A 27,035-nucleotide genomic window follows, 5' to 3' on the forward strand; every position below is an offset into this window, starting at 1 on the left:
CTCGGCTCTTCTTTACAGGGGAGCTGAGCTGGTCTAGCAGAAGCTGAGCCAAGCATCCTCCCTCTTGCCTACATGCTACAAAGCAAAGAGCTCAACACAGGGGCTATTGTCCAAGGGCAGCTCAGTTTAAAAAGTTACCATGGGCTCCATAGTATATCCTGCTTAGAGAGGAAATTTTGACAAGTATAGGAGGGTCCACAGCATATAGCCAGTGAAACAAATATCTATTAATGACTAATATTTATTTATGATTTTAGCACTTTAGTATATAGGAATATCTTAAGATAAATCTTACATGGAAGACAAGCTGCATCCCACTTTCCATCTTAGCAATGACTTATTCTTGTTTTACTTTTGGCGCCCATGAGAAAAAAACAGTAGGACCTCTTTTCTCAAAAGACAGAAATATGCTTTGAAAAGAACTAAAAACTCATGTCAGTTTAGAAAGCAGCAAGCTCCTGTCACTACATCTGCACTGGAGGCACTTTTCTGTTTGGGGTTTGGTTTGTTTTCTTTTTATTACCCCTGGTACAAGGCAGTATAAAAAGTATTTGTCATAAGGATTGCTGTATCAATGGTTTTCACTGCAAGCACTAAATGTGCTTTTTCATAACTACATGAAGGAGAGAAAAAGTCATGAACAAACTTCAGAATCAATAGCTTTTTGGAAGAGCAAAACGAGTGATTTTGGTAGAAATTATGGAACCGAGATACGAAAATTATTCTAGAAATTATAATATTCTTCTACAGTCTTAACTACAATGTAATTTGGAGAAGGTAAAAAGAAAAAAAAAGCTAAGTATACATACTTGCATAATACTTATGTGTGTGTACCAGAAGATGATATTGAATGGTAAAGTCTGTGAAGACAAAGTAGCAGTTTCCAGTCTGTCTAAACAGAATAATTTTCACTGAGCGACAGCAAGACAGAAATGTTTGGTGTGCACATTCATCATCAGAGATTTTTTTTAACCTTATTCAGCTATGGATTACTTGACACTTGTTTTGGCCTCTACGGATTCAGGTCTGTAAATTAATTTTCTCTAAATCAGAAGTCCGCTATATTTTTTTTTACTCCACATCAGTAACAGTAGCCCTGAGGATTCTCAGCTCTGAAATGCACCTCCGCGGCATATGATGCCTCTGGTTAAATGCGAGTGGTTTGCATTCTACTAGTTGGGGCACATAGTGTAATTAAGAAATCCTAAAACTTGGAAGTATCCATCAGTCATCTCACTCTGAAAATCCATAGAATAATTAATTTTTATGAAAAACTACAGTGACAATATACGTGTAAAGGAAAACTGTGTAGGATAAAGCTCAGACACTCTTAGTAACTCTTTGAAGTAAGTTCAGAAAAAAACTACTACTATCATACTTTAGATCATACTTTGCTACATTGCATTTCTATTTAGCCACTTTCAGTAGATACATTTCTCTGTTGCAAAATTTATGGATGCCTAGTGCAAGTGAATGCCTGAGATGGAAGATAACGTTTTGTGAAATGACTAGAAGTGCTTAATAAAAGGTGAGATGGGAGCTTGCTGTTCCTAGGATACAGGCATAGTAAGGGTATATTTTCCGTACTGAAGAAAAAAATTCTTATTATTGATACTGTATTAGAGAAGCGTCATTTCAAGCGCTCTAAGTCCACTTTAGAAATCAGTCCTAATGATGCCCTAAACATTGCTAGCAGTCGTGAAACTTGAGTTAGCACCATTTACTACAAATACATAGGTTACAATGAGAAAAAGATGTTACTCTACAGTAGCACAAAAATAGCAAAAGATGGCAACTCAGTGCTAAAATGCAGTAACTCACACAATCATTGTATGAATAAACTGTGCAGATTTTTCAATGGGATCCTGTGTGCTGGAGAGATTACAGTCATGTAAATTAGTGTGCAGTGAAAAAGAGACCTGAGTTGTTGCTGATTCTGTGGCCCTTCTCAGCAAGTTATTAGACTAACCACCCACCAACATATTTGAAAAACACATTCCAAATGCAAATTTGGGTCAACTGGTCTCACAAAGTTAATGGAGAGCCAAATTAAGCAAAAGCCTTATCAGTAATAATAATAACAGCAATCAGTGAACTTGCGTTGGATTTTCTACCTAAGAACAATGCCCCCAATTCAGATCATTGATAGGAGCAGCGTTGAGAAATCTACTCACTTAACCTTCTATTTTCTCACTTAGCCTTCTATTTTCTTACTTAAGCTTCTATATTAAGTTACTTTCAATTATAGCGTTTACTAGTTTCTGACTGGTGATTTCTAACTTTGCAAAGCCTAAATATCTAGAAGCAACAGTGTTTAGTTTGGACAGTAGAGGCATAATTAAATTCACAAATATTTGCACACTTTCAGTAGAGTTGAAGATTATCTCAAATACCTCCTTACACTTGGCATCACTCTTGATTTTTTTTTTGATTAATTCCTCTGAACATCTTGAAATCTGCTAATTCTTATCTCTAATGAATTGTCTGCAATTGTCTATTTTCTTCATTTAATCTTTATTGAAGTCTTTCTTCTGTAAACTTACAATAATGCATTGTGTGAGTTTTAATGTCACTCAATTTCCATGTTGCTAAACATGAAAATTCAAATACAAAAAGCTACCTGTGAGAGAGGAATGCAAGAACATATTCTTGAACCTTGAAAAGCAATGAAAGCTAAATAGTTATTATTTCCCTCTTTTCTAATAGCCTATTTAAGGACTTTGGCATGAAGAGAGCTAGAAATAGGCCAGAATTTAAAAAAAAAAACCCTAGTGTTACCACATTACTAGTGTTCCCCTTGAATATACCAGATGGGAGAACTGAATCTGTACTGTACTCATGAAACCCTCTCTCTTTTTGCATTTAGTTTACATTTTTTTCCTTTGGCTTTCAAAATACACTATTTAATATTTCAAGACTTCTTCTCATCCCCTTGCTCCTCGATTTGTCAAGCATCGACTTGCATTTTGCTATTTTGTTATGATTTTACCACTATTGCAACAATCTTATCTACATCATAAGCACTGTGAGAAAACCTTCCTTCTTTGGTCACCTTATTTTGATTTTGATTATTTTCCGGCTCCTTTTAAAAACGGCATTTTGCCATTTCCTGCTACATTATTCTCTTCCTCTCCCATTTCTCTTCTAGTTTAAACTCACATTGTATAATCAACTGCACAAAAATAACATTTTAGAAGATTTGATTTTGTATAAGGAATATAATCACAGAAAACATTTTACTATCTTTTGTTAGTTTTCAATACAGGCATTAAAGAAGCAGGCAGCACACCACAAAGCTAAGTAAACTAGGAATCTGAGCTCTCTAAAAAAGTGTTTCAAAATCCAGGTAAGATATGTAGCAAAACCAAAAAATACAGTAAGAAATCTGGTAAATTAGAAAGACAACATATATACACTGATAGGGGTCTGGATTAACTCAAATTAGCTTTTAATTATTTTTAAAATAGGATAAATTCTCTTAAAGTGAAAAGACAGTCATAAAGAAGACAGAGATCTCCAATTGCAAGCTCCTCTCAATTCCCTAAAAACTAAATGTGGATTAAAACAATGGCTTTTTTCACGTTAAAAAGAAATATCCTTGATAGCTTTCCCTGTGGTACTAAAGGCATAAAAAGCACATTTCTATAGGCTAATTTTACTCACAAATATTAAGAAGGAAATGTTGACATTTATTTAAAAACCAACCAACAACCAAACAAACAAACAAAAAACCCCAACCCTATCCTTGTCTATTTGGTGTAATCACATAAGTATTGCTCTGAAATACATAAAACCTAAAATTTAACACAGTAATTGTTTACAACAAACTGGGAGGTGACAATTTGAAAGTAAGCAGGTATACTGGAATTTCCTTCCTCAATTTTACTGTAACTGACCAAAGGAGCACCTATGACTGACAGTTAAAAGCTTTTTCCCCAAGTGCAGTGATGTGAATTTCAGAAAGCTGTACTTTGACATCAGCACTACTAATATTATCAAGATCTTTTAAAAGAAAGCATTTAACAAACGCTGTCCCTCTCCAACAAGTGACATTCAGTGACATTGTTGCAAAAAAAGGAGAAAAAGAAAAAAATGTTCAGCTTAAAATTTCCTCCAAATTTTTCAAAAATCATAAAAAGAGAAAGTTAATTTACTCTTGGAATACCCATTTTCATAAGATCATAGAATAGTTTGGGTTGGAATGGACCTTAAAGATCCTTTTATGATATGAATTTATACAAACTGGCAATGATCTTATCCAAAATAACAAACATACCCACGTTTGCTGCAACAACAGTTTGCGGTGTCTCTGTTGTTAGTTTCTGAAGGGCTTGTTCACCATCTGTGTTCTCTGGTGAACTGTTATGTTGAGACTGCTGTTGGTCTTCAACTTCAGCAACAAATGAAATTATACCTAAAACAAATAGATACCAGGTGTTATATTAGATGGGGCATTAGTTTTACAAAACAGGCTGCCAGACATGTATGACTATTTCCTCAGCTCAAAACTAATAAAATATGAAGTAAAACTTCCACTCCAGGTGTCAACCATCCAATTATAATTTATGGTAATAAAAAATACATCTTGAGTCCAAGGAAATTAACCAGCTTTTCTCCCAAAAGTGTTTTTCTATTTACTGAACAGATTGTTATAAGTACCTGAAAGATCAGTAATAAGAAATACAACCAAACCCACTTTTCAAAAATTATAAAATATGGTGGTCAATAATAGCATCTTTCCTTCCAGCATAATTTTCTCTTCATTGTTCCGATAGTTTCTGTTATTTTTTTTCAAATCACAGTGTCTCATTCTAGTGATACAGGATAATAGAAGTATCAGATAAAATATTATGCAATACATTTTTATACTGTATGTTAAGCTGTAATCAAGTATTTAGGGAAGATAAAATGCACAGAGACTGTAAAACCAAGATTTACACATCGGCAGCTTTCTCTTTGATAATACAAAATCTAACATAAAGAAAATCTAATATGTACATAGTTTCTTTAAATAACATTAATTTTACTCTGGAAGATTTTACATTCCAGTATTAAATAAGCAGATTTTGCTAACTGCATTATGTACCTCTGAATAAGAATTTTAAATTTACACAATTTTTTGGAAATTCTACATATCACTACTATTTCACATAAATAACTGTGCCCTAATGTTTTGATATCACAGAATCACAGAATCACAGAATCACAAGGTTGGAAAGGACCCATTGGATCATCGAGTCCAACCATTCCTAACACTCCCTAAACCATGTCCCTAAGCACTTCATCCACCCGTTCCTTAAACACCTCATATATTCTGGAGATTTTCTGGATATATTCTGGAGATTTTCAAATCTGAAATAAATATATGTTGAAGGTTTAATTCTTGCCTTATATTAAAAATGAAAAAAATATTCAAGGAGGCAACTTATTTTATGACCTTATATAGGAAAAAAATTTCCCATTCAAGACCATAAGAATTTATATGAAATCATCTCCCAAAGGGAACTTCAGTAACTGTGTCTTATTAAGGGTTTGGAAAAAAATATTCATAGTGGAGCCTTTTTAATTTGAAATGGAGAATTAATATTATTTTATGAGAGTCCTGGAACAATCTGATTTGCAAATACCTACACTTAATAGCATGTTTCTCCACTTTTGAGTGTGATAGACGTCAGGTAACAGATCACATGGCAGAAAGGACGTGCTGTGCACCCTAACTAGCTGAATTTAGAACCTTACTAGCAAGAATAGCTAAAGCTAAATAGCAAGGTTTATATGAGACCTGGAAAAGGGAGTGAAGGGGAAAGACAGCTCCACACCGGCCACAACAGCTGGCTCAGAAAACTGCCCTGACTTTAGCAGCCAGAAGCTGATCAAGTGTCCTGTACACATACCCATACACAACCATCTCATTAACTGTCCTTGAGGCTTAACTTTCTTCCCTTAATCACAGACTTCTGCAGAAGGCTGAATTCATGCTTCTGAACACCCTACTTTCATTTCATTTCAGGAGTGATCAATCTTAATCAAAGGGCCTCACAGTTAGGATATTACTTGTAAAAGAAGAAAAAAGAGAGTAGAACAGGTATAAAACAGGGGTGTACGTAAATCCAGAGAAAGGAAATGTAAATAAAAAAAAAAAAAAATTTAGACCTGCAGATTTTCTTTTAAGGATAATCTATAAAAATACAAACAAATCAATACAAAGTAATTTAAATCAAAACAAAAAACATTTTAAATGGAAATTTCTTACAAAGTCCTAAAATTAATCACCATGCAGAAGCAAAACGCTGATTCTAAGTAAGCAGGAGAGTGACTGCAATTTCAGGAAGTTATTGAAAGATAAAAAAAAAAACAAAACCTTCAAAGAGAAGTTAGGTGCTTAAGTACAATAAAAAAAATAAAACAATTATGGAAATCTCAGGGGAGTGAAGTCTGAAGAATGTGCTCAAGTTATATCAATATTAATGTAAGAGGACATATTTGATGGCACTAATTGCTAATGGATCTTAGGATAAATACTGATTAATCCAATTCTATATCTCGATATATAATCCTGGTATAATTTGAGTTTATTACAGCACAATATCAGAGGAAAGCAAAGTGCAAGAGAAAGATTTCATTAATTTTAAAAACCATCCTATCCATCAGTATACTCGAAAGGCCTAAACAATTATAAGAAAATGAGTAAAACTAAAAACCAAAATTATAGCTTTAAATTGACTAAAAATACTTGACTAAATGTTGAAAATCACTAAATTCATAAGCTCTATAGTAATCAATATTTTAATGTTTAGGTAATTTTTCTGTATAGTCCTTGCTTCCAGTGACAATGGAGGGTTTTCTTATCAATTGTTTATATTTCAGAATATTGTATTGTTCACATATGCATGTGAGAGAACTAGGGATGGAACACAACTGTTCACAATTTAAAAAAAAATATTTTATCAGTAAGAAGGGGGTGACAAAACAAACAGTAACTTGACTCTACACAAAACATGCTCTCAAAATCATCAAAATAATTGGCTGAAGAATTATGAATAACTAATTTTTATTTGCAGAAAATTCTGTAACAATTGAAAAGTTCCAGAATTGTGAATTGCTAATGCTTAAGAATATTTCAAGAAAGATTGGAAGAACTACGGCAACTAAAAACTACTTGAATTGCTAAACCATTGTGCTGATAATCTGGCAACCACATGATCAAAAAATCAGTGACGAATTGCAATATAATTGCTGACAATCAGCTTTCCTTCTTTATGGAAAACAGATCTCAAACAAACAGATTAATAACAATGAGGTTAAAATCTTGATCAACAAAGGTGACCGGATTGACGTTAATGTATTCAGATCTCTGCAAGGCACTCAATTAAATATGTCAAAGTATTACAATAAAAAATAATCAGTTTTACTACAGGTAGTATACATTTTTTGAACTCAATTTATCTGCTTAATCTTAAAACATTAATAAATCATCCTTCATAATTTTCATGGGTACCAACTTATTTACTACTAGCTCAAAGCTATTTAATTTTTCTTATTAGGGGAAAATAATTGCTGGCAAGAAATGCAAATAACAACCAAAAAAGTGTATTCATTTCAAGTCAAATATAGAATGCAGGATCCTTATCAATGAGGACACTTAGTACATAGTTTGCTCTGCATGAAAGGGCTTCAGTAGAGGAAAATTTAGTCTTTCAGCTGTGAACGTGCTGTCATCCTACAGAACCCACTGTTGCTTATGCTGTCATCAGTGAAGGCAGTAGTATCTCATGTTATGTTATTGATGCTGCAAAGCAACTGATAAATGATAATTTCTTCGCGTATAATAGTGCCTAGTTATTGGGGTCTTTTCTTGCATATAGTTGTTCAGTTCTGACTTCTATGTCATATGTTTTGTAACAATGTAGCTTGTCTAAGTATCACAGCTGACAATTTTTAAAGCATATGTTCAAAACCAAACAAGTGTTCATGTACAATACAGAGATACAATCCCCACTGATTCAATTGGCCAGAGAATTATGCTACCATTAAGAATTTTAGAAGATACCACTCCTCTTTTCAGCTGTCCTTTGGCATATATATAAAAAGCTAAACTTCCCAAAGCAACAATAAATATATTCTAATAATTGTATTGAAAATCAATGATTAAAAAATTACATAAATTGTGGAGGTTTAATTTTTGCTGATATAACATTGCTTTGAAAGTCAAAATCTCATTGCAAATTTTCTAGCTTTGCTATCCAGTGTTTAGACATTTTATACAGCTTCAGTCTACATATCAATATCAAAGACTTGATTTCTCTTGCTTCAGAGAAGATGCATCCTTTTAAAAGGAGGCTGGCTCTTTATTTCCCAGTATAATTGTAACTGCAACTCTGCATGTTAGACTGACTCATTGGCCATACACTACATTACCCCACCCCCAAATCCAGTTAAGAAAGCAAGAAATGTTCAGCTTTTTATTTTCTGTATAATTTGAAATGTATCTATTGTATATTGTACATGATTATTTTCCGATAAAAGCTAACAACAGTCCAGTCTTCTTACTGGAAACAAGGACAGAAGGCTATGTGGCCACACAATTCATTATACAAACCTGAAAAGTTACAGAAATGTTTGGCTTGGAGCTTAAACATGCCAACATGATCTTAATAAACATAGACCTTGGGGGTAGAAGGAAGGGGGTTTATGTTTTTTCTGGTCAATGGAATCATAGAATAGAATCATAGAATCATTAAGGTTGGAAAAGACCTTTAAGATCATCAAGTCCAATCGTCAGCCCAACACCACCATATCTACCAAACCACATCCCAAAGTGCCATGTCTACACATTTTCTGATGTTCAGGAGTGGTGACTTTACCACTTCCCTAGGCACCCTGTTCCAACGCTTAACAACTCTTTCAGTGAAGAATTTTTTCCTAATATCCAATCTAAACCTTCCCTAATGCAACTTGAGGCCATTTCCTCTCTTTCTATCCCTAGTTACTTAGGAGAAGAGATGGACGCCCAACTTACACCAGCCTCCTCTCAGTGTATAGTTGTTGCCTCAGAAAAGCTCCACAGAATAGATAAGATAAATTAGAAGGTAAGTATAACTTATGTAAGCTATAGCTTTGGCCAATTTATGCCTGGTAGTTTTTCTACTGGAAAAACGCTACTTACTGTAGGTTACAATGAAACTTTATAATCTCTATTTTGCACAGGAAAACTTCTATGATGATACACATAAATCCTAAGGAGCTTTTGTAAATCCTACTATTTGTTGGCATAGTGGGACTAAATGAATTGCTCCCTGCATCAATGAAAAGAAAGCAGAATAAGTTTTGAGAACCATACATGAGAGAAATGAGTGAGTGGCAAATTCCACTCTCAGCTGTCATTCATATATGGTTTTGTAGTATTTAATAATGAGGGAATTGTTTTATTTATAATTCTCATTGTCTGTTCTTAATGTGACAATGAAAGCATGATATGAACGGGCCTAGGAGTACGCTACTCCAGCTTGTGGTAGGATGGAAGGAGTCTGATGGGCATCATCGTGCCAGGCAGAGTCATGTATGAACATAGCAGCCCTTCCTCAGTGAACTTCAGTGATCCAGCAGTGGAGGTCTGGGAAGGCCATTTATGGTAATCAAGAAATCAGAGAATCCTTCTAACTTGGTCTTTGTAAGAAGTGAATTAGATTAAATTTATTAGGGTGTTGTAGTTGAAGAGGAAGTGCTTAAAGCAAAGGTACAGACAGGCACTGGAAATACAGCAATGGCTATAAGGAGCTACTGAGGGTCTTCCTCCCACATGTGATTTGATGATTCTATTGAAATAAGAGTGATGGGTAGATCAATTTGCAGAATTTCAGCAGACAAAGAAATCGACAGGGTTTTTTTTTTAAAAAAAAAAAACAGATTTCATTCAAGTGTTGAATGGAAGCTACTGTTAAACAAACAATTTTAATCACCTTATTTCTAGGGCAGAATGTATTCCCATGATCTTCATCTTATCATTAAAACTGTCCTAGAACTGCAATCAGACAGGTCATGGCGTGTAATGTACTGCCCTTTGTCCTCAAAGTGCTGCCAACCAAGTACAGCTACAGTTAAAAAAAAAAAAATAAAAGGTGACACATAAAATAAAAAAGCTGCTGTCTGAAAGCTGCTGTCCAATAGCTAGAAAATTTTTAAGGATAAAAGGATGTTGACTATAGAAGGTGTTTATTTTTTGCACAAGAAATGTTCAAGCTTTATGACAAACTCTGAAAAAATTCTAGTCTGTTCTATGGAAAGCAGAAATAAGAGTTTGGTAAAGCAATACACAGAAGATGCTTCATCAAAACTTAAGGAAATTGCTCTCTTACTTAGAAAACAAATCGTTGAAGAATTTTACCTGATGCTAGAATCTTGTGTGAGACGTTTATTAGCTATCATTTCTATGTTAAAGCTGTCATACAGCTACAAGCCAGACAAAGTATATAATATTAGCCCCCCATTGGAATGCTTCCAAATGGACTTTTGAAAAGAACTGGGCCCATTTTAGCTTAGCAATCATAAAACAGCAAAAGGGAAAGAAAAAGGAAGTATGATTTTGCAGCTATATAATTTTGCAATGAAAATTACACGGAATGTAAAGGAAAAATGCAGAAAAATGCACAGTACAACAATTTATATTGTAGAAGTCTTTTTATGAGTACTTATTTTAATATGACAAAATCAGTACTAGAACACCAAGGCAACAAAGTTTCTTACTTACAAGTTAAGGAGTTCTAAACTTGAAATCACCCATCAGCACTATGACTGATTCTTCAACTAGGTATCTAAATAGATGTTCTTTTTTTCCCTAAAGGATAAAATTTACTCACTCTGTGGATAGCTTTTGAGTATCGCTTTTTACTTTCAGACATTCAACATGTTGGCCCCATGGACTATATACTCCCCTCTAAACAAATTCACCTTTCTTTTTGGATGTTTAAACTATGCTTTACTTGTAGCAACTTGAATGCAGAAAGGACTAAGATTCCCGAGTCCTAATTAATTCCCTCACCTACATCTAATCTTTGAATCACCTACAGCTAATCAGTGATCCTCAAGCTTCATACTGGTTGCTGAAAAATCCTAAAAGTGCCAAAAAATGCATATATTTCTCAGCTTTGACATTTATGTTTCCCAGAAGCTGAAAATTCTGCTTTGTGGAACAAAAATAAGACTTCCTAGGCATGCATAGGATGAAGCAGACAGAATGAATTCTCCTAGAAGCCACAAAGTAAGCATTTCCTAACTGACATCACCATAGACAGGACACCTGGCAGTTAGGTTTGTATCCCACCTAACGTCGGACAGCAAAATCAGCAAAATGCTGCTTTTCAAACCTGTGACAGTAGCCTTTCTTCCCTCCATCTCTCTCCCTCCTACAGCAGCTGAACAACTAAAGAACAAGCACAAGTTTCTGTGATAGAACCAAAACTGTCTCTGCTCTGGAGGAAGAATGAACATGATTTCCTAAGTTAGTGATTAAAGGAAGCATTGTGTCAGGGGGTGGATAGTAGATAACTGGCCGCTGTCTCTTTTCAAAGGATATCTTCAGCCTTCTATCAAGTTATTTCAAAGTGTAAAATAAATGAACTGTTTTCTGAGGGGGAAAAAAAAAAAAAAAAAAAGAGCATTCGTGGCTTCCCAGCCTTTGAACTAATAACTTTTCTGTCAGGTTAGAAAGGCTGACTGTTCTCTCATTTTCCCACTCAGTGAACATATACTTCCAAAAATAATGGAAACCCTTGTCATAGATGTTAGGGGAATGATAAAGCATAGGAGATGCTGATCATGCCATCTCTGTCCCTTTGAAGGCATGGCTTTTACCAGCTGGTATTAATTTGGTTTGTGATGAATCCCTTGGAACTTCTTCTACTAAGACATTCACTATATATAAAAGATCCGAGGATCTTCTAAGCCAGAAGGACGGAATGTTCCTAAATCTTTAAAGCCTGAAAGAGAGTCGTAAGACAAAATGTAGTGCATCCTCAGTAGTTCCCAGTGAATATTTTTGATGGTCACAAATTTCATTGAAAGCTGACTTCATAGAAAGTGAATTTTGTCTCAGGCTTACAGAATTAGCAAGAAGGCACTGAAATCTTCCTAAAAACGTTGTTAAAAGTCTTAATTTCTTTTCACGGGTCACCTTTGAATTGAGATTGCATTATTATTTACATTTTACACATCAGTTATTAAAACTAAAATGGCCAAAAGAGCAAACTACTGTGGCATCCTCAGCAACAAGAGTGAATAGCTTTTAAACATTGAGAAAATAGCTGTCATTTCTAAGAATGCAGCAGAATCAAGTGTCTGGAGTTAGGAACTCAGAAAATCAAAACTATATACTAAGTATTCTAGATTAAGAGATTTATTTGGTATCAGGAATCCTTTTGTTTAAGAAGTGGTTCATGTTCAGCTTTCCTGAATGCTATTCAGTTACTTTAAGATGGTCTCTTCAGTTCCCATAGTTCCCTCTCAAACACACCCTTGTACTTTGGTCTGCTGAGAATTACTACAATAGCTACTTTACAAAGACGACTATAACTGGTTGTACAGCCTCATCCTCATAATCATGATTTTCATATTATGAAATTCAAGTATGAGCACCAGAGAATTGCAGAATTATTACCAAGGATTTGAAAATTACAAAATCTTAAAAGTTAAAAAAAATTTGTTAAAGAAACTCTTTTCAAGGCAAAACATTAAGTATGATGTGCTGCTGTCAGTTAAAACAAGCAAAAGTCTTGTTATTGTATCATAAGAAAACCAGTATAAACATAGGCTTATGCAAATTATTTGCAGTTAATATTAGATATCCCTACTCTCTACGCATCTCGAAGAAGGAATTGAGTGCAATACATTCTATGTATGTACTTTTCCCTTGTGGTCAAGAAATTGAACTTTAATAAGGGGAGAGAATCAAATTCTGGTCTCTGCCTTTAAATCTTTGGTTCTAACAGTGCTAAGATAACTAAAAATATTCAAGATGTATTGGAAAATTAAATTTAGACTCAAGAACTTTGTGAAAATTCAAAATAATTAATTCCCAGTGGGTCTGTTTTCATGGGATCAATTAAATGCATACATTTGTACACATGCTGGCATTTTTAAGGACCTGACCACATATTTAGCAGTAATATACCCTTACAAATAAAAATATGGAGCAGCTTAAAAACCAGTATCATCAGTAATTATAGCCTTATTTCCAGAAGAAAAAAGGTTCTGTTGAACAGAATTGTACGTATTAAATGTAAACAGATTTCACCTGATTATTGATAGGGATTCTATGTATTTGGTTTCTACATCGTACCTTGAAAGATTCCTCGTCTCCATGGAGATACACTCAGAGTGTAAGGAACTGTGTCACCTGGTTCTACAGTAATAACAGGTGTGCCACCCACCATTGAAAGATCTGAAAATACCTGGTGAAGAGAATTCACAAAGAGGTAAAAACATCAAAAGCAAGTTACTATCGCAAGAACACTATAAACACAATATCCATTCTATTTGATTTGAAAAGTGGGATATAAAGTGTGCTGTTGGTGAGCATCTACTTTCTCCAGCTAGAGAGAGAACCCAGACAGCTACCAAAAATATGGATTTCAAGTCAAGAAGTGTTTACAAGAAAGCAATCAGCACTCAGAACTTTATCACCTCTCTTACCCCTATTTTTTAAAGCCTCTAAGGGCTTGAAGGGGTTGTTCTTTCATTGTATGAATCTAATGACATAAGTCATCTGAATCTCTTTATTGTTGTTGAACAGGCTTCCGAGGGACAGGAACAACCTTGCTTTTAACCATCTAGAATCATATGCATGAGCTTGTGTGCAAATTTTTATTATTATGTGCATACAAGACAGGTATGAAAATTATATTGTTTATATTAATTTAAAAGCTTGGTTTACTTTTCTTTTTTTTTTTCCTTCCATCACCACTCTAGTCTGTAATGAAATCAAAGATTCATCTTTACATACATTCTGCAGGAATTATGCTGGAATGATAAGTCTCCAGATTTGTGATTTCTCTTTCAACTACTTTAAAAAAAAAAATCAAAAAACTTATGCTTGACTATCATAAAATATTTAACTTTGCTGTTTTAAATTGTCCCATTTTCATGAAGACTTCTCAAACTTAGGTACCAGATATGAGAAACTATTTTACAGACATTAGTTTTCTAAACACGTAGTATTTCCCCACAAAAAAAAACAAAAACAAAAAAAAAGTTCAACTTTTCACTGTAAATCATTCTGCATCTCCCCTGCTCTCTTGGTAGTAAATGAGTTCATCACTAATCTAGAGACAATGGAATTCTTTTGTAAAGACAGAGGTAGACTTTTCAGCTTGAGATAGTCTAGTCAACTCCTTACTTTTGTGCATGAGCTCTTTCTTAATAGTCATTTCTCACTTGACCTATATAATCTTTTCACCTCGCAAACTCTGTAAATCATTTAATATTACCTGAAATTTGACAATTGATTTTGCTTTTTCATGCACCTCAACTTTTCCTTCTTTGTTTTCATAGGTTTTCCACTGTTTCCACAACATACTAGCAGTAATCAGACTTAAAAAGAAGAAATACTATTTTTCTATCTCATAATGTTCTATTCCCTCCTTGTGTCTAAAATTTAATCTTCCTTCTTATGCTTTGGCTTACCAAAGCTTCTACGAATTCAGTTATAATCACACTACTCCATAAATATACATGCTTCTAACGTGTTAAACAGCCCAGTCCCACAATTTTAAATTTCCCGATAGCTTTTTTCCTGTCAGTCTGCCTACTGCAATCACATTTCCCAAATTCCTTCTAAAGTTCTCATACGAAGGTGTATCTTATTGTTCCCAACCACATGCACTGCTTCACAGCTGCATGCCAGGATGAAATCTGAGTGCATATTACCATTTCATGCAGTTTTCCCTTCAAGGATAGAAAGACACTGTATGCTTCAAAATTCCCCAACTCTAAGTGATCAGAGAATTAGGAGTATGAGGTAAAATATAGTGCACACTACCCTCCACCCATCCTCTCCAGCAAGAACGCTAACAGCCTTCCTTAGTTTTTTATGATGTTAGGAAGATTGTAAAACAACTGTTTAAAGTTACACAAGCCAAGCCAAAAAGTTGGTAATGTTTTTATCTCTGTTTTCACAAAACAGGAAAGTAAAATATAAAGACTTGAGCATCTGAAATGACAAACCACCCAATGAATTCAGAAATAAAACATCTATCAGTAGAATTGCATTTAACAGCAATTTTTTGTAGTTGTACATGTAGTTTCATGAATACTATTTATGCAGCAGAGCAATTAGTACTAAAAAAGGCATTATGCAACATGAATATGATACACAGCAACCGATCACTGAAGGCTTCCCTTACGATCTGGAGTTTCAGCTAAACGACCTTAAATCTGATTGCTTGTGTCTGTATTAAATTAAGTGTTGATTCTACATCAACTATTCTACATTAAATCTATTGTCTAAACCGTTGTGCCAAAAGACATAGTTCTGTTTATAATTCTGCAACATTCACAAGCCCAAACACACAACCCAATCACCACGTGTTGCTTTTGTATCAGTCCCCTATTGATTTTCCCTGACAAAATGTACTGCAGCTTCTAACACTTATCGAAGGCTTACACCTTCCTTACCTTCCTACACTACTTCCTTACCCCTCCCTTGTTTAATAGCTATATATTGAATTGTGTTTCCACAATGAGAAAAATCTTGATAAAAATGCATTTTTAAGAAATCAGGCAAAACATGAAAAATACTGGAGCTATTCTGCTTATTTTCTAGCTCTAGTGAGATATAATTACGTTTAAGAGGAAACAAATTGATGTTCACTCCATTGTGTTCTGCTGCTAGAATCCAGTGTAAATAAAACATAATGGACAGGCTGAAGTCTTGCTTGAGTATTTTCTGGAGTGAATGTAGGAATGGGCTGAGAATCATGGTAAGAACTTTGGGGTATCACAATTCTCACTGCTTTTGGAAGTCAAAAAGGTTCTGCAGCAAACTGATGTCATAGAAGTTACTCTCAGGAGAGGGCACTATGGCCAGTTAATACTGGCTGTTCCTGTAACATCACACTGGACTCCTTTAAATGACTGGAAACATAAGAGGAGTTGCTCAGACAGTCACAGAAAGGATTCTTACACTATTACAGCTGAGACCCCCCCCCATTATCAGAAATGCTTATGTGTTTTTCTTTCATTCATGTTCATATTCTAAGACCTTTTGGGATCAGATCCTGAATATAACAAATATGAGAATAGGGTTCCAAAGTGCACCTAAGAAATAACCATCATTTCTGTGGCCATTTTAAAGCCATGCTAAAAACTGTTCGTAGCTGATGTCGCCCTCAGCCTGCTAGCACCTATCCTATCACAGTCATTACACTCACTAATATTCTCAATACTGCTCACTATCTTACCATTAATGACTCACTGCCATTCATCCACCTTTATAAGCAATCCTGTTTGTCTCTACTATTCATGTCATCCACACTTTAGGAGTTCCAATGTCCAAACAGTGCTCACAACAATATTATCTCCTGCCTCCAATATCTTAACAAAGTCTATGGTTGTAAAAGACATCACTTGCTCGTTAACCTTTAATGTATTTCTTACACTGAATTTTGTCTTGCTCTGAAGACCACACGATTTATCAACTATGTTATTGAGACTAATTAAATGACCAACCTCAGATATCAAATACTATAAGTGCACACCCACACTTGCATATAAGGCAATTTATCTTAATATTAGAATTCATACCAAGAATGCTATTTAATGAGAAGTGTTCACAGATGTTGGAGGTTCCAGTACGGTGTAACGTTGTGTAATGCCTGTCTGCTTGACTGTAGATATATTACACATAAATATTAATATAATAAAAATACAATTAAGAACATTCAGAAGTGTAAAAATATACATAGGAAAAAGTCCAGAAATTTCAGATTTTTATAAGAATAGCTTGTTTCAAAGATTTCATATGAGTGGAGGAAAGCCTGGAGTGAAGCAATGAAAGAATTTATATACAGTGAGCTTTAAGTCAATTTCCTACTAAATATTAGAGAGACAGCTATTTCTTATTAGAATGAATTTTTATGGGGATTGTATGTAAGGATACAACACAACTTTATTCTCAGATGTATTATTATATAATCTGCAAAACAATGTTCCCAAAGTTACTTGAATATTCCTAACAATCTACTATAGGTGACTATTATTAGTCAAATAAATTTTGAAGTAAGAAAACAGGGTCTAAATAGAGGCTCTTTTATCAAGAAAAAAATCTTCATATTTAAAAGGTATCTAAAGGAGTCAAGACATGGAATTACTTCTACTAGTTAACAGAAGCAGCAGTCCATTAGCATTTGTCCTAATTTCCAAGGAGGGAATGACGAACTGTCTCACTGTGATATTCTATAATTCTTATTTTCTCAATGATAATGAAAGGAAGTAACATATGTTGGGTGGCTTTGGTTAAATTTGTGGTTATCAGAAGCCAGCACTTCTTCACTGAATTAATTGTAGTGATTGCATGATAAACATTACGGCAACTTGAACAGCTTTGCTGTTTCTTAATTATGTCATACATTGTCTTTCTAACAAAACCTATGCAAATAAAACATCTGAAGGACTGATAACAGTATGTGAATCTAGGCTTTTATACAGAAATTTCATTGGAAGTTGTATTCCATTTCAGCTTATTGTGTTAGTTCTTTATTAGATTTTTTTTTTAAATGAGTAGTACAAAAGTATTTTAGTAGTTATCAACACAGTTTTATATTGCACAAGATAATTAACTTTATTTTCTTGTGAAATGTTAAGAAGAAGTAGTGAAAGGCAATTTCTTTTAATAGTTTATCAAACTCCTTTTTTTCCCCATTTTTTCTTAATTAAATTGCACAGTGTGATGGAGCTTGGGCTTATACATTCTTCTACAGTACTTAATATAACTTTTAAAATGTTTATATTAATTATTTACTATTTATTTGTTACAGTATTTCATGATTGATGTGAGATTTTATTAAGGAAAATAATTATTCTTCAAAAATGCCTACATATCTTTGTAGATGGGGGCATAACATGGAATGAATAAATTAATATTTTTGGAAGATTATATACTTGCCAGGAAACAGGGATAAACATCAAAGTTGGAGTTTTTCTTTTCCTAGCTTATTTATAAAGTTTAAAACTATCTCACAAATTAAGCTACCTGGTGCATTTTCTAATGGTCACACCCAGGAATGTCAGAAAGAATGTTAAAAAGAATGGAAGAACTACCAGTAGGGAAGTCTTACATGACAGCATTGATATTGATACTGACTTTATTTTTCCGTGATAAATTCTGTGTGTGCCCCTGTGTGTATGCATAGATCCATATAAACACTGTATAAACTGTGTATACATATAAATCTGCTCAACTCCACTGTTGATATGGTTCCATCCCAAAAGGAGCTTAAGTTTTTGGTATTGGATAGGTATGGAACACAAGATTTCCTTTGTCCTGTGCCATGGTTGTGATGAGAGCACTTCTCCACAAAACATTTCCAGTTAAAGTACTTTGTATGCACCAATATTTTTGTTAGGTACAAGTTCACTATTTTTATCTTGGCATGGTCATTTCTATTAGGATACCTTTGAGACAAGAATTTTGTCATTCAGGTTTACTTTGATCATTTCTAAATCAAAAACAGTTCTTGGAATGCAAGACTTTCCCCCTTAACTTCCAGTTAATCTATCTGTAATTGTTAGAAGCATAAAATCATAGAATCATTAGGTTGGAAAAGATCTTAGAGATCATCAGCTCTAACCATATCTTCTACTACTAAATCATGTCCCCAGGCATCTCATCTACCTGCTTTTTAAATACCTCCAGGGATGGTGACTCAACCACCTTCCTGGGCAGCATGTTCCAGTGCTTGATAACTCTTTCAGTGAAGATTTTTTTCCTAATGTCCAGTCTAAACTTCCCCTGACACAGCTTAAGGCCATTCCATCTTGTGCTATCACCTATCACTTGGGAGAAGAGACAAACATCCACCTCTCTACAATCTCCTTTTAGGTAGTTGTAGACAGCAATAAGGTCTCCCCTCAGCCTCCTCTAAACAATCCCAGTTCCCTCAGCCGCTCCTTGGAAAACCTGTTCTCCAGCCCCTTCACCAGCTTCGTCCCTCTTCTCTGGACACACTCCAGTGGCCTCAATGTCTTTCTTGCAGTGAGAGGCTCAAAACTGAAAACAGTCTTGGAGGTGCGGCCACACCACTGTGGAGTAAAAGGGGAGAACCACTTCCCTGGTCCTGCTGGCCACACCAACTGCAATCAGCTATCTTATCATCTGAAATCCAGAGTTCTACATAATGAAGAATGCTACAATGCAAACTTGTAACCTAGGCCAGGCCACCTGTAAAGACCGCTAACCTATCTCAAGACACAAATTGGATCTAAGACCTTATTTGATCAAACAGTTTCATAACTAGTAATTACAAAAAAAGAAACCTGCGAACAACTACAGTTATACATTCTGCAGGCCATCGTATCATTCATTATTGCTATGAAGAATGCTTTTTTCAGTAGTGGAACCTGTTACAGAAGTTCTGGTAGTCAATGTGGAAGCCAAAAGGATTGAAATTAGAAGGATTATGGAATACACAGATTTACTTGTGATTAAAGAATACAAACTTGATGAGGGTATAGGACCTTCAGCAATAAGGTTACTAGAGTTGCATGGAATTTATTCTCAGGAAATCTCACATATATTACCAAACAGGATTTAATCTGAAAGGAAAGCCCCTCATTAAAGGTTTACAGTATATAATTTTATTATTTTGAGACATGTCTTACAAATATCCAACCTTTACGTCATTCTTTCATTGACATAGTGAAGATCTAAAATGGATGTCTAGAGGTCACAAAGAGAAATGTACTGAAAAACAGGAGATTTCATTTTTTTTTTATTATATGTTTCTTCTACAGTAAATTACTAACAGTATGTACAACCTTCTACCTGAAAGGCAATTTAACTGAGCCTTGAGACTCCTCTGGAGAGTTTACTTTAATGATATCTATTTTGAACAGCACTTAGAAAAACAGTTAAACAATTTTATACTTTTAGTGCAAAACTGAGCCTTGAAAGAATTAGGCACCTTTATAGCTAAAGTTACTATCAAAGGTATCATTAGAAGCAACCATCAACACACCCGACGATTATTTATATCCAGCAGAGTTTTATATAAAAATAAAAAGAAAATAGTATAAAAAAATTTGTCTTGAGACTGACAGACTGATTTTATAGGAACAATTTATTCTTGCTACCCTAGTAGGATGATTTGAATCTAATTTTACAGCCACTAAAATCCACTCACATTTCAGTCACTAACCTTATAGTAATTCAGCATCAGAGAATGAAGGATATGCTCTCTGTCTGATGTTATATATGCACAGATTCGTTATGAATTCTGTTGTGACTTTTTTTTTCAGACTCAGGAGTAAGTTAATCATGAGAACACCATTTGTTATAATATCTCCTAGAAACAGCCATGAAGAACACCGCGACAGTATTTCCCTAAGGTTTACACATCAATCAGTAGAAAACAGTTGATAAAAACATTCACATTTTTCAAGGAAACTTATGGAAATTGTCTTTTTTAATCACAGAAATCTTCATGGATACTGAAAGTGTTTTGCTTAGCATTTTTAAAGATAGACTAATGGAACTTTGCACATGAACTCCAATGAATTTCAAGGGCACTTATTCCCTCCCCATCTCTCTTGATATATACCACTGGCCACACAGACAAGCAAACCACGTATACAAAAATTATTGCTGCTCCAGACATGAACACTCTATATATGTTTGAAATGGCAAAAGCATTATTCAAAGGAAAAGGACTTTCTTAACAGAGGAAAGAAAATAATTATTTGCCTCTGCCTCCTCCTAGACTTAACTTTCACTTTAAATAGCCACTTTTGCAGTAGTATCTTTATTTTTGTTGAGGTTATTACCTATATACAATGAATACTGAGAAACAGGGTAGCATATATACAATGCAATTAACTTTTAAGGAAATGAATTTTTACTAAGTTTATAGTTTAATATGTTCAGATATTAAAATGGAATAGTGAGGTTAAATTTACAATTCAAGGGCAAAATTACCCAGGTATTAATTCAGTTAAATTACTTATTGTTAAATATTCATCGTGCAGTAAACTGTTTATGGATGTGCTTGTAAATTATTATTATTATTGTCAGCTACAGGCACATCTTATACCATTCTTGATATAGGTTTGATATATACTTATGTTTTTTAAAAATATCATGTATGTTCCAGTTTATTTATGAGAATTTACCTTGTATACTAATAAAATCCATTAATGGAGAATGTGCAGGGCAAATCAATCAGCAATTCAACACTGAAGATATTCAATAGCCAACAAAATTACAAAAGATCCCATCAAAAACATTCCTAAAACTATTACTTTTTGGATTATCTTTGTTCTGTCTCCACCAAAGCCAACAAGTTTTCCCCTACCTAATCATCAACTTAGCTAAAGGACGATATGGTAAAATTTCAAAGATGGAGGAGGAGATATTGGGCTGTCAGCAACTATCCCCAAGGGAAAACTGGTAAAGATAAAAGCAGTCTGTTGTGCAGTGCTTCACAACAGACTATCCAGAAATCACAGTAATCAGGCAACATGGAATCAGCAAGAACAAAATCACTTCCTTTTCCTATTGCCCTTTATGCTTTACTCTCCTGTGTAATTAATGTTTATTTTGCATTTCTAACAAGGTTGTTGGGCACAGTTGCCTTTTAGAGTAGGCTTTCCCCTTTCTCCTAGTACATATATATAAGTCTGATCGTGTTCTTGACTTAAATCCTAATTTACAGACTAACCCTATTGGAATTAAAAGTGAGCAAGTGATCTTCACTTACTACAATAGCACAAGACACTGCTACATGACAACTGCTGGAGAGTGTTGGAAGTAATTAATACTGTTTGGACAGAATCACCAGACACTGGTAGATTTTGTAATCATATGCCTTTTCCAACAATCTCAGTCAACCTCACAATTGTTCTGCATCTGCTTCTGGGTAAAATTCTAGCATGGAGAAAATGTATTATTAACATTGCTGAATTTATTACACTAACACAAGCATGAAGCAGCTGGTCTTACTACTTCTCTCCCAAAAGTCCCAGAGACAAAAAGTGTACATATGATTGGACTGTACACGGTACTTTACAGAAGGGGGGGAAAAAAATAATCACCGCTAAACCAATGAGGTGGAAGATAAAACCCACCCGAAAACCAGATTTTCGTACCCAAAATATCATAGTAGAATCACAAATATGGCTTTTATTGAGCAAGGTCCAAGATATTCCTGCTCAGGAACCTTATCTGTGGCTGAGAAGAAAAGCAGAAGTCATCTTTTTTGCCCTAGTGTACATTCCGCCTCTGCTGCCATTTGATATAAGATCCTATACATGAATAAGGAAGGTGAGGAGTACTACCGAAATACTTCTATCATTTTCAAATTAAACATGCAGACAAGATCCTATGTTCTTTCACTGAAATCACAACTACCTCAGCACTTCCTATTCCATCTCCTCAGTGACCCATTGCCCTTCAACAACTCCAGTTTGTTAGACCAAGACCAAGATACAGAGTGAGCTCATGCTGCAATCCTTCCCTTAGTAGGATAATAACACTTGTTCTTTTCCTGTAATATTCAACTGGTTTATGAAGATTTTAGGAAACCTTTAATATTTAAGCCGCTTCTCCAGTTTCAAAACTGATGGAGTCAGAAGGAGGAAGGGACGAAAGCCTAGCAAATGAACAGAGTGCAATTGTAGAAGAGGTGTCTGTCCCCCATGGAACCAGACTAAAAAACTAGAAGGTTTTTTTTTCATGGAATATAAAGTAAAATCATATACTATCTCACAGATTTCTGGACTATAAACATATCCATATACTATCATCTATAGTTAGATAAAAATTCTCATGGATACATGAATTTTCACAGTATATCTCCAATTACAATAATATTTCCTATAGTAACACATAATTAGTATTCCCTTGGAAAGAAAATTGTCATATTATTGCAAAAATTTACCTTGTATGTTAACATTTTCTTGGTATAATTGGGCACCAATAAAATTTTTTGAGTGACCTTTCTCACTTGGCAATCTATCACAATATGATCCTGTGCCAGAGGTTTCTTCCCTACTCCCTTAAGTCTAAAGATATTTTCAGTACCAGCTGTACCATTTCGCAGAATAAGCCTTCCCTGTAAAAGAAAGACGAAAATAAGTTTCAGTACTCTAAAAGCCCCCTTCAGCTGGCAAATCAACTCTTTTAGTTTATTAATCTTAAATTCAGGCTACCAAGCATGCTTACAAGAAAGTGTTCCTACTGACTTTTCTAGTTCTAAAGTAAACTCTGCTGTTAATCAGAGAAGAAAACTAAAGAAACAAAATATTTTCTTTCTAAATTATGAAATTTCACAATATGAACCCATCATATTTCTAGGTTTTAAACTTCTTGGCTGTTCCTGGAAAACAAATATGCAAAAAAAATATGTTCTCATGCATCCTTATTATTCATATAAAATATAACTTTCCTCAATCATTTCTATCTGTCCTTCAACTAAAATGCTCTACATAATTATTTGTCAAGGATTCAGGGCTTTTGGCTTTTAATAGTTTTATAGTACTTGACTCCTAAACTGCATTATATTTGTTTGGTAATGCATGCAGAAGGATTACTAAGGTTCCACAAAACAATTTATTTTATTTTTGCCTTTGGGAAGCCACACATTTGAATAGCAACCTGCAGTCAAAAACTCTCAGTCACTATGCAGGCAAAAATATATTCTGCTTCTTAATAAAGCTGTGATAGCCTTTGCTCTGCTTTTAATTTTAGCGTTCAGGATAGTGATTACTCTGATGGAAAAATCAGCTTCTAAGTACTGGCTTAACTTGTAGCAGGCATTATAGTATGAAATTAACTACCCATTTCAAATTAATTTGTAATGTATACATGCAATAAGAAATATTCAACGTTACTACTTTTTTACTTAGGTAATGGAATACAATTTTAACACATGCCTTTAAATTCAGAATAACACAATGTACATTTTTATGATCAAAGTTCAGAATCCCTACAGAGTAACCAGTAGTTTCGTTAAAATGAGCGTTTTGATAGAAAGCAAATAAAGGAAGAGATAATAAAGGGCAGTAGGGAAATCTGTCATGCCTAATCTTAAGCTTTTCAAAGTTAGTTCCTTCGTTTTGTTTTTTTTTTGTTTTAGCTAATAGGCAATATTTCGACTTCTGACTCTCAAGCAGATGAGTAATATTAGTAATTGCTCAAACACTACCATTATTTGGACACTGATGTCAATTTTATTGACAGAAGCATCCTTTTCAAATTTTGAAACTCATTTGTCTCTTACCATTGTTATGCACTCAGTAACAGGCTTGAATGTGAGAGGATACAAAGCTGTTTCACCTAGACCCACATTTATTAGAGAAGGGCCATAAAAATCCTCTCCTTCTAAAATTGCTTCAAGTTTCCAGTCCTGGTTTGACATGTTACTCTGAAATCAAAGTAAAGATGTAAATTAGATTACGTACTTTAAGGTCTTAACATACATGCCTGCTTTTATCCACAGTTATCATCAAATCGGAGACAGTAGTCATTTGCCCAAAGTATTGGTTCAGAACACCTTTAGGGAGAATAAAGCAGTATATTTTAAAAATCAACAAAGCTAATAATAAATCCCTTATTCTTGGCAGCCAGAGGCACTGTTATCAATACTATCAGCAGCAATACTGTCAGTAGGAATACTCATTAGAGGAATATGTACATCATATAGGTAATGGTTAAGATGAAATTTGTAAGTGCCATTACGAACATTTACAAGTATGTTTATGGTGGTTTAAATGCTTGCCAAGATTCTGCCCTTTTCCGTCTGTAGAAAATCTTAGTGCACCTCTTTGAAGTCCTGATGTATTAGTATGTGGTCAGTGATGAAACAAAGCAATATATTGATAATAAGCAATTGGCAATGTAAGATGAGTCTTGCTTACAAATTAAGGACTCCGACTCCAAAGGAGTATTCATAGTCCTGTGTTCTCAGAAACTGGTTTTTCAAGAGTCTAATCTATTTTAAAGAATGCATCTCGAGTCATGTGAAAACTTGATTAAGAAACATGTTTGTCTTGCATCTAGATGAATCACAAGACTTCTTGATTATGGTAGAAAGTTAGATATTTTCTGCTTAAGGGCTACATAAAAATAGTAAAACTAAAATAACTCTATTCAATCTCCTACTATTTGAAGAAACCAGATGACCAAACATCCAGTCTGCAAAAAGGCTAATATTCCACTGAAAAAGAAAATAAACTGTCATTCAAGAGCTAATATATGCCCTGTCAAAACAGAGAAGATTGATCTGCTCTATAAAAAGAGGAAATAATCCTTTGACCCATAATGGTCTTCATGCATACAAAATTGTATATAAACATCAGAGATAAACAACAGATTTGGAGAAGGAGAGACGATACTTCAGTACTCATTTCCTTCTTTGAAAGTCTCTCAAGCTCAGCTATCTCAACCTCAGAAACTAAGAACCACCATCTGTGGCCATCAGAGCTAACCCCATGACATGGCATAAAACCTGCAGTATCATATATCTAAGATTTTATGATATGTACGATTAATGCTTAATTCTTAGTTGTTAAGAGCTAAATTTCCTAGTAGTTGAGTACAAATGCCTGTTTGGAATGTTGAGATTTGTATAGCATTTCAGTTACTCAAAAATATTTCTTTCACTGTGTTCTCCAGTTCTTTCATAACAAGAAATACATCATCTCTGATAGAAAATATGAAAGAAAAAAGTAGTTAACTGGTATCCTCATGCTAAGGATAAAATGAAAGGGGGAATAAATAATGACAAAAGATTATATTTATTCTCATGGGGTTTTTTTGCTCCACAATATCAGGAACAATTTTATTGTTTTATTTTCAAGGATTTCTGGTGTCATTGGTATCAGATGCTTCCTTTACCGACACTAGTGATGATCACAGCAACACGTAGCATGAGTATTTCTCTCTGATGAAAGTAGTTGATAAACACAGGCATTTTATAATTCTTCCATAAGGAAACCTTCTAATATAACGTGAATTTTTCCAAAAATATCTTCTAAAGATAGATACTAAGCTCAACAACAAAGAGAAAATGAAAATAAAATATTTGTTGAATTCTGCTCCCTTGGTACCTGTGCATTAACAGTTTTAGTTACTTAATCATCTAGTCTTACAGTATCTCTGCTTAACATGAAACCTTATCCAATGCCTGTTAATTCAATGAGAAATACAATTAATGCTAAGGGAGTCAGAATCTTTCCACAGGATGGTAGGTGGTTAAATCCAAGGTACATAAAAAGGTGCATGTAGAGGCTGAACGTGATTGATGGAACAATTACATGCATCTCATGCTTGTGAGAATTCCAGAAACTCCAGATGTTCAGTTTTAACTCCCATATGAAAAAATAATCGCAGATTTCAGATTCAGGTCAGTCCTAACTCTGGTTCTGTCCTTAATTCACTGTATGACTTCAAGCAAATCACCTGACCATTTTATTTTCACCATCTTATAAAGTGTTCCATCTACCAGACAGATGTTAATGATAGTTTGCTAGGATCTGTAAAAAGTGGTCTGAACACTAAATATTAGGTTCAAAAAACTAAATTTAGCAGATTGAACAACCCCATAGCTCTGTTTCACTGTCTCTGAGCATCTGTCTTCCTCCGTGTTTCCTCCAGAGTGTTTCAAAGCTCAGTAATTTGGATGACAAATAGAACAGTGCTAACTAACAACATAAAAATATGGGAAGATTTCTGATAAATGCAGAAGCTCCAGCTAGAATAAATGGATTTAAAAAATGTAAAGTATCTAACTCCTTACTGGAGCAACACACATTTCTTATGCTAAGTGTGAAAG

General features: G+C 34.4%; 1 protein-coding gene across 1 annotated transcript in view; it reads right to left on the minus strand.

Annotated features, from left to right (window-relative positions):
* The window catches only part of CFAP47 (cilia and flagella associated protein 47), a 296,277-nt gene that overhangs the window by 139,085 nt on the left and 130,157 nt on the right, over nt 1-27,035 (minus strand). The window contains exons 47-50 of the mRNA XM_054060306.1: nt 24,483-24,626; nt 23,142-23,315; nt 13,334-13,445; nt 4,277-4,414 (exon numbers count right to left, since the gene is read on the minus strand). Of these exons, the coding sequence (XP_053916281.1) occupies nt 4,277-4,414; nt 13,334-13,445; nt 23,142-23,315; nt 24,483-24,626 (568 nt within the window). The remainder of the gene's footprint in view (nt 1-4,276; nt 4,415-13,333; nt 13,446-23,141; nt 23,316-24,482; nt 24,627-27,035) is intronic.

The sequence above is a fragment of the Cuculus canorus genome, chromosome 1, assembly GCF_017976375.1.
Source record: "Cuculus canorus isolate bCucCan1 chromosome 1, bCucCan1.pri, whole genome shotgun sequence".
In the NCBI taxonomy this organism is placed as follows: Eukaryota; Metazoa; Chordata; class Aves; order Cuculiformes; family Cuculidae; genus Cuculus; species Cuculus canorus.